The following is a 12,541-nucleotide window of genomic DNA, read 5'->3' on the forward strand; positions in this document are numbered from 1 at the left end:
TAGTCAATTTTTATATCCTTGGTATCCTTGCATTAGACTTTGCAGAATGTCTCCTTTATATAAACAGCAGTGTTTAATGTTAAATGCTTACCTTACACAGTGATTCTGTATTAATTAGAATTTAACTTCTGCTTCCTCCCAGTATATCAGTTACAACAGGAAGCTCCCCATCCTAGAAGAATAACCTGCACTCGTGAGGTAGGTATCACAGAGTTCAGTTTTATACAGTCCAGCAATTCCATGTCTGTACTTAATTGTGTCCAGCCCAAAGAGTGGCTCCTTAGGACACTTTGTGCTGTGATTAGAGTGAGTAGCCTTGGGGGTGCTGATACTCGGAAATCCATTTATTCTAAAAATGAAATTTAAAGGATTTTGATGTGTATCATCATTTACTGAGAATCATTTACTACTTTTCGATTCCTAGATACATGGAAACACACCTTTTCTCCTCCTTTTTGCATCAGAAATTCACAGAAGCAAGAGCAGAGCTGTACAGGGGAACTATGCACCTGTTCGTACAGACATCACTGCTAGGTGTGTAAAATAAATCAGCAGAGGGAAGACTAAAACCTCCCCTGGTGCTGTTATTTGAGTCACAGTACTTCAGACTCATTAATAGCAGGAGCTGAGCTATGCAGAGCCACAGATTTTACGGACTGAAGTGGTAACAATGGGATCCCCTCAATAGACAGTGATACGGAAGCATCTGCTCATGGGATAAGCTGTTGAGGTAGACCCCACATTGCTACTGTGCCCTGAGCTGCCATGCAGCAGAGCAGCACCTCTCCAGGGTTGTGGTGTTGGAGGGTTTAACTGACACCAAACATTGGTGCCAGCAAGATTTAGTCATAACTACATCCATCTTGCAGCTTCAGTGAAGAACCTGGGAAACATTAATTTCAATTTCAAAAATGCTGAAATGTTAGGCAGTATTACAAAACACAGCTCTTACTGAATAACTGGAAGTTATTACATTGCTGCAATAAAACTTGAGTATTTTTGTCATGTGCCAAGAGAAAGGAAATTAATCTTTGAGATATGTTATTTGCTTCAATGTAGTGTTAAATACAGAGGGATGTAGCACTGTCTGGAGGGAACATTAATAGCTTATAGTTTAGATCACAAGGAGGAATTCTTGATAGAATTAAGCAGGCAATTTTCTGTCATTTTTTCAAAAGTCCAAGTATAATTCTATGAAGTAGTCTGGCAATTTTCAAAATAAAATGTAGAGATTTAACAGAAATGAAGTACTGTGTTTAATGGAAGCACTCATTTTCCTCTGTTAATTTGATGTTTCGAAAAAAGGTATAGCTATAACTTACTGCACTTAAGCAAGATATAGCTACAGGAAAGAACAATACATGAATTTTGCAAGAATGATAGCAAAATTTTTTGTTTTGACAAGGATTTCTACTGTTAATGAGCGTCCAAGAAGAGGTATTCTGGTTAAAATTGTTGTGCAGGTACCTTAGGTACATCAAATAAGGTCAGATGGACATTTGAAGGAAAGACAGCTACAGAAGATAAGATCCAAGCTGTGAAAAAATTGAAGTTTTTCCAGTTTTTTATTCCCATTGCAACATTATTAAGAAGGTTCTGTTCTATTTTGAGTGTTCTCTATGGTACATATTTTCATTACATTAATATACGAAGTGTCTGAAGTCTTGTAAAAGCTTAGTATTACAATACAGGTTTATGATTCAGAGTGCTCACCTGGATAGGATAAAGTATTTTATTCCTTGCCTCCAATGGATTGTGCTTATTGTTGTAAAGTGCTGTTGCATAGTTGCTTTTTCCTTCCTCTCCTCAGAAGTATTTCACTGGTGGAAGAATTGGTAGTATGTGTGTGGTTATAGGTACACAGGCATATTGTAAAACATTGAAGGGATTTTTGGTAGCATTCTGACCCTGTTTCTTGAGGTGCTGACATTACGCACGTACGATCACTGTAGCCTTTTCTTTTCTGAGCCTTATCTCTGAGTCCTGCTCTTGTTTACTCCTGTAGTGACAGACTGAAAGTGTAATGCTCATAAAGTAGCCTGACTTGTGGTAAGGGGTGAAAATTTTTCTGTTTCTTCAGTTAGATGCTATGAGAACCTCATCTGTGAATGTTTTAATTCCCACAGAATTAGAACCTTCATTTTTTGTATATATTTTGATTTCTTTAAAAGGAAAAAAACCAAAACCAACAAAGAAATGGAAAAAACCCAAACAAATCCATAATAGAAAGTACCAGCACAGTTAAGGAAATCATACAATGCTTAACATGACAATTGTAATTATTTTGTAATTATTTGGCTGCACAAAGTATATGTACTCTGTAGTCAGGGAGATATTGTAAACTGATCAAGTAGTCTGGAATATTCAGTAAGAAATGTTGGCATTATATCCCAGGCTAGTTTGACTGCAGAGAAGGGCTTGGGGATCTTTTGCCCTAGTGGTAAGACCTCACTAGCAGATTTCATACTAAGTTCTTCTTCATAGTATTTCTTAGAATACTATTAGCTAATTCAGTCAAATAAGCAGAGACATAAATGTGTATTCAGTATCTGAAAATTAAAAATTTTTCCTGCCTCTGGAGTGATGGAAATTGTTCAGCTATTGATCAGATACAATTGTCCTCTTTTTAGAACAGAACAAGAAACTTGCCAGCCAAATATAAAAACGTCTGCGTAAAGCTTCTTCAAATACGAATCACAGTGACTACTACAACTTTGTCATCCTCATTTTCACTGAATTTAAATTCTGTTAATTGGAAAGTTTTATTAGCTGTAATAGAATAGTAATTGAAAAGTCGGACTGATTTATGAAGGAAAATTTGCTATGGGTGAGTGGTGTCCTCTAGCCTGTTACAGTCAATGGGGGATTTGCAAAAGTACCACAAACAGTCAAAACACTCTGCTAAGTCCTGTCATGATTGGAGAAAGAAATGCAACACATTGGTGTCTCTAATGTCATATTTCTATGAATTTATTCCAAAACAAGATTATGACATATGACAAACTTTAAGTAAGTGTAAAACTATCCCTGTGTCAGAGTGAACAGAAAAATGATCCATTCTGTGTTATTTTAAAATAGCTTCTTGAACTCTGCTGAGGAAACTGGTGTCTGTACCGTGAACATTGTTGTAGAAACTGAGAAATAAAAGCTGCAGATCTAGAAGCTAGTGAGAATTGAAGTAAGTAACACAAAACTATGAAAGAATTAGTCAGGTATTCAGCTGCAGAACAGAGCTTATTAAATACACATTTTATCATTGAAGAATTAGTTTATTTTTTTATGAAAAATAGTTATTGGAAGCTTATTTTTAAGTAGTAAAGGTAAAATTGAAAGAATACATTATCAGTGTGCATTTTCGTACTTCTGCATTAATTCTTTATAATGCAGATAACAGTTTTTCATTATAAGTGTTGAACAATCTATGCAGCTGAGCTGATTTGAAGTGAAAATATATTCAGCAAGCAGTAACTTGTTTAACCTTTCTCTCTGGTCTCAGCCTCTCCTGCTTGTGTTGAGCTTTGTGATCTGTTCTTTCTCAGCTGGGTTTCTATTAGCAGCCATGCATGAGTCAATGGGGAGCAGAATCTTTTCCTAAGTGGTTGAATTATTCAGCCGTATAAACAAATTCATAAATATTAGGAAGAGAATTTTGGTCCTGAGAACATCAAAGAGGTCAGTAAGAATGAACAATATGTAGTTTGGTGAGGTATTAGCACATAAATTGCTCTTCTTGCCTTTTTGTAATCCACCTGTTGACAAAAGCAAGAGTGATGATTAGGGGGAAAAGCTCTTGTTAAAGAATAATTGGAAATCACGTCATAAAAAACCCCCAGCCCTTTATTTCACGTGCAAAGGCACACATTGTACATGTGCTGATACTGAGAGGTGTATTCAACAGAATGACCTACTTAACATGAAATGCTTCTCAAATACAAAGAATTCAAGTTTCTGCTCTGCTACACCAGTTTCATATCAGAGCAACACACAGATCAGTGGAGACATGCTGAAGTAAAAAGAGCATTGCATTCATTTGGGATTTTTTATTGTGAAGGTGTAGCAGAGTCAAGTCTGTTAATACTCCATGAGGTTAAAGTTGATGATTCCATAACATTCTAAGGTTATTTGACTTCTGCATGAGGCTTGCCTGCAAATTATAATGTTGTTTGTCCCATTAATACTGTATTTCCTCCATGAAATTCATATTTGTTGTGCTTCTAATCTTACATACATGTGTGCATGTACAGGCATATTTAGGACAGCCTTGACTGCTATATGAATGAAATGCATTAATGAATGAAAGCATTCCACGAAAAATTTTAAATAACTGTACGAAAGGATACATATTGTGGAGATAATTAAAATCACTGGCCTTTTCTGTCCTCTTAGGAGGCTTCATCCTAATTCAGTGCTAATAGTTAACAAGCCTGTTAACCAGCATCTCTGTGTAGTATTGTGAAAATGGTAAAGAAACACGGAATAGATGGGCATATATAATGCACAGCCTTCTTAGAGCTGTTTGTAAGGTGGCTTTATCAGCATGATAGTCAATCAGGATGACTTTCCAAATTTCATGGTAGGTAAGCTCCTTTCCAAACGCATGTCTACTGTAAGGTACTTGCCAAGTCTGCCTGATTTGCCTGTTCATAAATTTGGTTTCATTGCCTTCACACCTCCATTTCAAAAAAAAAGGGGAAATTAAGCAATGGTAGATATCTTGTTGACCTTTGTGTTTCTTGCAGGTATCATAGGGAGACCTTAATTTTTTCCCATGGCCTCTACATTAGTGATATACAAATAAACACATTGAAAGCAAATATCTCATGCTTTTTTTCCCCTTTGTTTTTCCTAGGTAGAAGCAATTTTTAAACCCTTGCCAAGGAAACAGCAATAGGAAATTTTTCCCATAAATAAAAGTCCTGAGAAGTCAAAAGGCAGCATTCAGCTGATCTTTCCTGGATACAGAGAAAAAGAAGCAGCTAAGGCTGCCCTTAGACTTAGCAATGCTTTGGTCCAAAAATATTGCCAAATCAGAAAGAAACTCTGCAGAGGATAATTACACACTGTATTTTCAGCTATCAGCTTTAGCTAATAGGACCGATTTCTTGCTATCATCTTATTTAAAAATGTATTTCCTTTCTTAGGTGGGTTTAGTTCCAGTCCAGATGTTTTGGTTTTGTCTCCTTAACTTAAGGATGACGGACTGTGAAAGTTAGACTAATGAAGCTTCTGAGCTAAACTGTTTTGGCTCTCAGTGCTCATGTGCAAAGGGAAGATACATGGGTGCCTGTGATTGTAATTTGTAGAATTAATTTTGTAGCATACAGTCTGGCAGGAACTTTTTGAAGTCCAAGCAAACACAAAAGACCAAGAAAGCTGCACGTTGCTTCTGGTTCTGCTGCAGTTAAGGATGCCTAAAGTAAGAACAAACACTGTGTCTTAAGTTGCAAGGGGTACAGTTGGTGTAACAACACCTGTCAGAAGCTTTATAGAAGGCTTGAGAACAGTGTTTACTGTCTTACATGGTAAATTTGGCTTATGGGCAGTCTGTCTGGTTTTCTGAGTACACACAAACTGCACTGGGTATGTAGCCCAGTTATTCTGAGTGAATTAGAAGGCCCCTGCTGAGTTCTGATGGAATTTTCTTAAAGTCTTAACATATGTTATTATAGATGTGAAAACCCCCTAATATTATCATAAATGTAAAAACTTATGAAAAAAACACTAACAGGCAGTAAAATTCAGTGAATTGAGGTTCCAGCTGCACTGAGTCTTATGCAAGCAAAAAGTGTTGCATATTGACATTTATACTGAAGTTTTTGCAAGTTGGTAAAACTGATCAGTAGAGACAGAGTGTTAACAGAAGTGGTTATTTTCCTCTTTAACTCATCATCCACCAAATGAACTGCAAGCCCAGTTAAAAATGCCTGAAAGTCCTGTGGAGGTTTTTTCAGATGCTTTGTTCCAGTCATCTTCCCATTCACATTTTCAAATGTTTGCACACAGAGTATATCATAAATTGTCTTAGGATTTGCAAGTACTCTGAAGATGCCCTGTCAAGTTACTAATCCATTTCCGAAAAGGAATGTTTTGCTCATATAAATTTTCCAGTTCTGTCTTATAAATTCACTGAGATAAATATAAAATCTCACTAGACAGACAACAAAATCTTATTCAAGGATTCTTCTTTTAACAACTGCCCTAAAACTAGTATTTTGGCATAAGGGTTTTAGTTAAGAATTGTTTCAAGTTTCTGTAACAACAGCAATAAAATGCTTTCATTTTTTCTCTGTTTATGTTGATATCTTCTTATTGAAGAAATAGCCTACATTTAACAAAAAGTATCTAAGACCTTTCTTCTTTCTTGAAATGATCCAGTCTCTTCAGGCCCTTTGAAAACAGCTATCACACCAGTCAACTCTTGTTTTCTGTTATAAAGGAAAAGGAAATATTTTAGAACATGATAAATCTTTCCAATGATGGAATGTTTTTTCCAAAGTGATGAACTATTACAATAGCTTTCTATTTGCTGGGAATGTGGAAGAATTGTTATTAGACTATACATCAGGATGCATGTTGTTTTTTGTTGTTTTGGACATCTGATATCTTTATACTCCACTGAAATAACTGGAAAGATGTGCTAATATTAATAGGCTTTTTGTTGAAAACATGGAAAGAAGAAACTAAAGTGGCATTCTGTGTTTCAGCATACCTGGATTGTTTTATACTTTTGTAGTTCAGGTTGTATAACTGTAGACTTTTACTCCCCAAAGGGTTTCCTCTTTTAAATTTAGCAAGAAAGGATAATCTGGTGGTTTAGATTATTAGCTGATTTCTGTGAGGTCTGCTGTTCCTCACTTGGCTCTAGACTTCCTGGACAAATGCAGACGCATTCCTTAATCTAAAATAATTATCAGGCAAATCGTACTCTGGCACCCCGCATGTTGTTTGCATTTATACTGTAAGGTCTCTAGAGCACAGACAAGGTGGAGTTACACTACATAACACATGCACACCTGCTTTTGAAGTCTTTTAGGTGATATTGCAGAGCACACAGTTTAATGAAGTCGAGAAGTACAAGACTTAGGCACCTGATGATTTGCCCTCTCTCTGAGGGGCTGTATAGTAGTGCCTTTATTTCAGCAGTGGCACCAACAGCTCTGTGATGGAAGGTAACCTATACATTTAAGAGTTTTGTAGATGTTTCACTGCACTAGTGCACTCAACAGCGTGGTGCACTTACATGCATGAAATTCAAACTCGTTTCCCCTTTTTGGCACTTTGTAGGAGCAATATTGAATGCCATCAGTTTGTATATGCAGTCCTGAGGATGACATGGTCCAAGTGGCTCATCCTTTCTCACTCCGTTTTAAACCATTCACAAGTGTGACGTTTTCTGAAGGTCTCCCTTTGGTTTCCCTATGTTCTAATTGCAGGAGAAGTTCTGCAGTAGATGATTTTTGCCTGCACTTTCAGATTATATCCCTTTCTATTTTTGATACTATATTGTAAACAGTCCACTTACTGTATAGCTTTGCTTGTTATGAAACATTACAATTTCTGTTGTTTCTTCTAGGTAGAGAACAGACCCAAATATTATGGAAGAGAGTAAGTAGCAAACATCTCTGAAAGTGGTTTATCCTGACATATTGGTTGATAATAGTTACAGAAAAGGTGGCAAGTGTTTACTCTGTGCCCTTTGTTTCTTCTGTGTGTTTTACAGCAGTGTGTCTTACCATCAGATCATTATTACAGTGCCATCACTTTTGCCTGCCTAAAATTACAGCTGCAATTTCTGATGGATATGGATATCACTGAGTGCTACTTTAACTGAGAAAAACATACATATGTTTCTGTACTTTGAAAGGATTGTGGTTTTTTACCTCCCTCTCCAGCTGGCTTTGCAAAAAAGGTGTTCTGTTTAGGGAAAAAAGATATTTGGATCCCAAACATATATTGGTATGTTCAGTCTACATGTGTCTTCTCTTTCAGGTTGCTAATGTAAAGATGGTTAGATCTAGAGTGGGGAAACAAAGTATATCTTATTTATGTTTATTTTGGTAGAAGATGTGTAGTGTTGCTGGGTTATTACATCAGCAATTACTGAGATTATGGCAACTTGCTAAAATCTCAGGGATTGCATAAAATATCCTTGAATGCTTCAAAATGTTTGATTGCATGCCACTAGCACAAAACATGTGAAGCCGGCAGGAGAAAACAGATTTATTTCTACATATTAAATTGACAGATGCAGATTTAAAAACAATATACTTGTTTCATAGATATTCTTTCCTAGAAGCCTTTCTAAACCATTTAAAGTGACTTCAAATACAGGCAGAAAGGGAGATTAATTTAAACTGTAGATTCCTGCAAATCAGTCATTTTTATGTTTGCTTCTTTTTTAATTACTCTTGTTGGTGCTTTTTAAAGAAGACCAAAAGGTGATTTAAAAGAGAAGAGGCATGTGTTTCAAAAAAATGTTTGTTCCTTAGATTCCATGGGATGATCTCAAGGGAGGAAGCTGACCAATTATTAAGTGTTGCAGAGGGAAGCTATCTCATTCGTGAAAGCCAAAGGCAACCTGGAACCTACACTTTGGCATTAAGGTCAGTAATTAATACTTCATTTTAAAATTTATAAAATATTCAGAAGATTTTACTGTGTTGCTGACCTCAGGTCATAAAATCTCTTGTGATTGTTTTCATTTTTTTTTAATCACTGTACTTTTTCACCCTAGTTACAAATTTGGTATCTTTAACCTTCTCTGTCCCTTCTTGAGGTGCTAACACTCCTTATTGTTTGCCCCATCAGGGTAACAGCAATTGTGGTTTTGCTGGTGGTGCTTCATTTTGCCCTTCTGCCACTGTGTTACAGATGTGACCCCATGCAGATGTTGAGAGAGCAGGTGATCAAGAAATAAAAGACATCTCATGAGTTCCCCTGACTAGTCTGCCGTGTGGGTACTGGCTAGGTAGCTGTTGCTGAAGAAGACTTAGTTCTCTCTTGTCTCTCCATGGGATGGCAACAAATCAGGAGGCCTTTTTCACCGGAATACTTGTTAGCTACCAACGTTTGCAGATCTACTTCTTCATTCTGCAAAGTTCTGACAAGTGGATTAGCTATAAATAAAAAAGTCAAATAAAAAATAGTTGTAAGTTTTAAATAGCTTAATTGCTTTTAAAGTATTGGAGGTTATTTTGGCCTGTGCTGTACACCTAAGTACCCAGATGGGAGATAGTGATCATTAGCAATGTTTTAAATCTAAGTGGGACAGAAAAACATTGAAGGAGAAGATGCAGTTACTGAAAGTTTTATATGGGTAAAATAAGATTATAATTAAAATAATAATGTCTTGGAATAAAAATGATGAATTAGTTTTTCAGGGGAAAAAAGAGTGTATTTTAATGAGATATTTGTTTCTGTAGTAATAAGATTTCAAAGAGAAACAGTGTTGACATTTACACTGACTTGCATTAACAGTGTAAATTTGGTATTTCTTGTTAAAATAATACTCAGTTTCATCATCTGCTCTTGCAATATTCTTTTAAAGCTAAAAAGAAATCAGTTGTAACACCTGGCTTGAAGGCAGAGCTCCTGGCCCTTGCTTCTAATGGAGCAGAAGGCACAGGGCCTATAGACTAAGATGATGCTGTAACCCCTTTGAAAGCAATAAAATCAATTTTATCCCAAATAGAAAGAAGAATGGATAGTTGTTCGTAATCAGCTCGGGAAAAGGTTTCAAATGATAGCAAAGTTGTTATCGTTGATTTATTTTGATGAAATTCAGCGTTTGGGAAATTACACCAGAATCTGAAACGGCAGCATCTTGCAGCCATTTCATTATGAAGTGCTGAATAACTCACGTATCAAAGGCAGTGGGTCTAGGTGGCTGCTTTCCTGCCCACAGCAGATAATGCTCTGTTGTCTCACTGTTGGCCTTCAAAGTGTATGGATGAGGGTGTTTACTCTCATACCTTAGGTGGAACTCTGTGAACTGCAGTGCTGTGTCTTTCACACATTGGAATTTTACCACTAGGATTTCTTCTTAATCACTACTAGGAAGTGTAGCAGGAGTCTGCATTTCCATTGACTGGAGGGAGAGTTTTGCTCAGTTTCTATTTTTCCTTTTCCTGGAATTATAGATGCAGAATACAACCATTAGCCAAAATTCCCACTGACTGTGTTTCTGAAATTGTAGCCTCTCTTTAAAGACTAGGTCCTTTCTGCAGTCTCTCTGTGCATCCTGACTGTGAGAAGTTTGCTGTGATTGCCATGATAAGTTTATGTAATTTTATCAGTTTTTGAGAGCATCACTTGTGTTTGGGTCACTACACTGCCAGATGGCAAAGATAGCCCTGTCTGCAGTTTAGATAATCCCAGCAGGAATTTAAGAATGTAATTTCCACTGCCAAAAACGGAGCTTGTCAGTAGGATGGTATGTATGAGCAAAACTTTTCCAAGTTCAACAGAAGGCTTCGATTGAGTTCAGGGTCTCTAATTTCACCCTTTCTCTTCTAGCTGTATGAACCAATTTGACATTTTCATACTAGGTTTAAGTGCCCCTCTCTCCCTTAAGCAGTTGTGCTAACTTTAGGATCACTTCGGTATGATTTTTGCTTTTCCTTCTTTACCTTTGTTTTACCCCTTGGAAGCTGTGGGAGGAAAGAAAACTTGGTCAGCTGTTACATAGAAAAACAGACACAGAACAGGTTTCAAAGAATTTTATTAAGTTAACACAGCAATTCTCTACAGGTGCCCTAATTCTGTAATAACAATAGTGGCCAAACATAAAGTGAAATATCCTTGTTTTCTGATTGGTTTTCAGGCACATTTTGGTAAAAAAAATGGAAAAAATTGAGTAAAATTTAGATTCTTGAAGGTACCATCAACTCTTGGCATAAATACTTGGTCCCCTCTGTATTTCTGTGTTCTACTCAATCTCTCTCTCACTGTTTGTAGCCTGATGTGTCAGTCTTTGACGGCCTGTCCGTTCTGATTAGGGCAAATTGGAAACTGGCTATGAAGTGCGATTGCATCATGAAATCCCAGTTCATCAAGACATAAAAGTCTTGTGGTAGCTCTGGGTAGAGCAGCTGATGTTGAGACTGAGACAGGTTTGTTTCCTGGCTTGTAGCTGCCGATGGTTCTGCTGGGGAGGCAGGCAATTCAGTGAGACAGACGGCCCAGCACGTCCAGCTCTGGCAGATGTCTTCTTCCTGTGTTTGTGTCAGCGTGCCTGGGAATCCTGAAAAACCCAGTGCATCCAGTCGTGAAGAGCAGTTTAGTGAAACAGGATCATATCCCTTCCTGTGGCAAGGTATGATGTCTCTGTAATGAAATGTTTCCAGTCATCTTTTCTGCAACGGAGAAGAACAAGATTTTGTGATTTGTCCTGAGGACCCAAGCCAGACATTTCCTCAAATCATCATGGAACACTTTCAGTGTTACATTTGAGTCCACCAGCTATTGTAGCTGATGTCCAAAATCTCAGTATTCATACCAGCCAGGACTGCACATCCTGTTCAAGATGAACTGTGCCACGTTTTAGTTCTTTGTTCCCCAAACCTTTCTAAATGAGTTTTTGACCACTATGAAGCATTAGGCTGTGGTACTTTTATGGAACTAGCTTTAGTAGATTTAAAGATCTTGTTCCTGAGCTGCAATAGCGACAGACATAGCCTAGCACCACTTAAATGACCAAATATAGGACAGGAAAAATAATGCTTTTTGCAAGCTTAAGCAAGGCGGTCAACTGTTCTTTGTGCAATACTGTGAAATAGTTGAGTTCAAAGTGAAGATATTTAATTTTTTTTCTTAGTAAGATAGGGAAAGTGAGTCTTATCCAAAAAAACTTTTCCGTTTTTAAAGTTGCTGTTGACTTACTGTAAAATCTGCTTTCCACTTACATAACAAGCTGCATTTTGCTCGTCTTATGATGAGCTATTTTTGCCTACTTTCATCCATTATTGTGCAATTAATTTGCATCAGGACTTTTTTAAAGGCAGACTACCTTTTAAATCTAAATTTGAAACAAAAGATGGTAAGGTTTTTTCAGAAAATAAATTTCTCAGAATTTGTAACAGAGGTAGAAGTATGTTCTTAAAGAAAAAGAAAATGATAATTTAAATGTTGTTTTAAGTGTGTAAGTTTAACTAAATATTCAGAGCTGTCCTTCAAAGAAAATTGATGTTTAGAGCCTAAGAAGGCCTGTAAAATTGTGTCAGCTCAGATACCATATAAAGGAGAATGAAGCATAAACACAACTGAGAGCAGCAAATCAGCACCCTACTATATATAATGCCTGTACTTAATTATGGATGCATTCACCAATCTTTACTAATTAATTAATCAGAGAATGCCACTGAAAATGTTTTGCAATCTTGAGGTTTAAAAAAAATTGCTAAAGGGAGAAAACTATCATAGATATATATGTGTGTCCACACATATCAGCAAGTCTCTGTTAGAATAAAAATATTTAAAATACATTGTAATGTGGATTCAATGGTCCAAACAGATTAAAAGAATGAAAGTTCCTAACTCACTT

At 36.7% G+C, this 12,541-nt stretch overlaps 1 protein-coding gene across 2 annotated transcripts in view; it reads left to right on the forward strand.

The window, feature by feature from the left end:
- The window catches only part of CHN1 (chimerin 1), a 103,380-nt gene that overhangs the window by 25,000 nt on the left and 65,839 nt on the right, over nucleotides 1-12,541 (forward strand). The window contains exons 3-5 of one of the 2 annotated variants that reach the window (XM_048308826.1): nucleotides 143-198; nucleotides 7,574-7,605; nucleotides 8,490-8,603. In XM_048308826.1, the coding sequence (XP_048164783.1) occupies nucleotides 143-198; nucleotides 7,574-7,605; nucleotides 8,490-8,603 (202 nt within the window). Of the gene's footprint in view, nucleotides 1-142; nucleotides 199-7,573; nucleotides 7,606-7,720; nucleotides 7,828-8,489; nucleotides 8,604-12,541 lie in introns of those variants that run through there. The other variant, XM_048308827.1, reaches the window with a different exon arrangement.

The sequence above is a fragment of the Corvus hawaiiensis genome, chromosome 7 (assembly GCF_020740725.1).
Source record: "Corvus hawaiiensis isolate bCorHaw1 chromosome 7, bCorHaw1.pri.cur, whole genome shotgun sequence".
Taxonomy (NCBI): domain Eukaryota; kingdom Metazoa; phylum Chordata; class Aves; order Passeriformes; family Corvidae; genus Corvus; species Corvus hawaiiensis.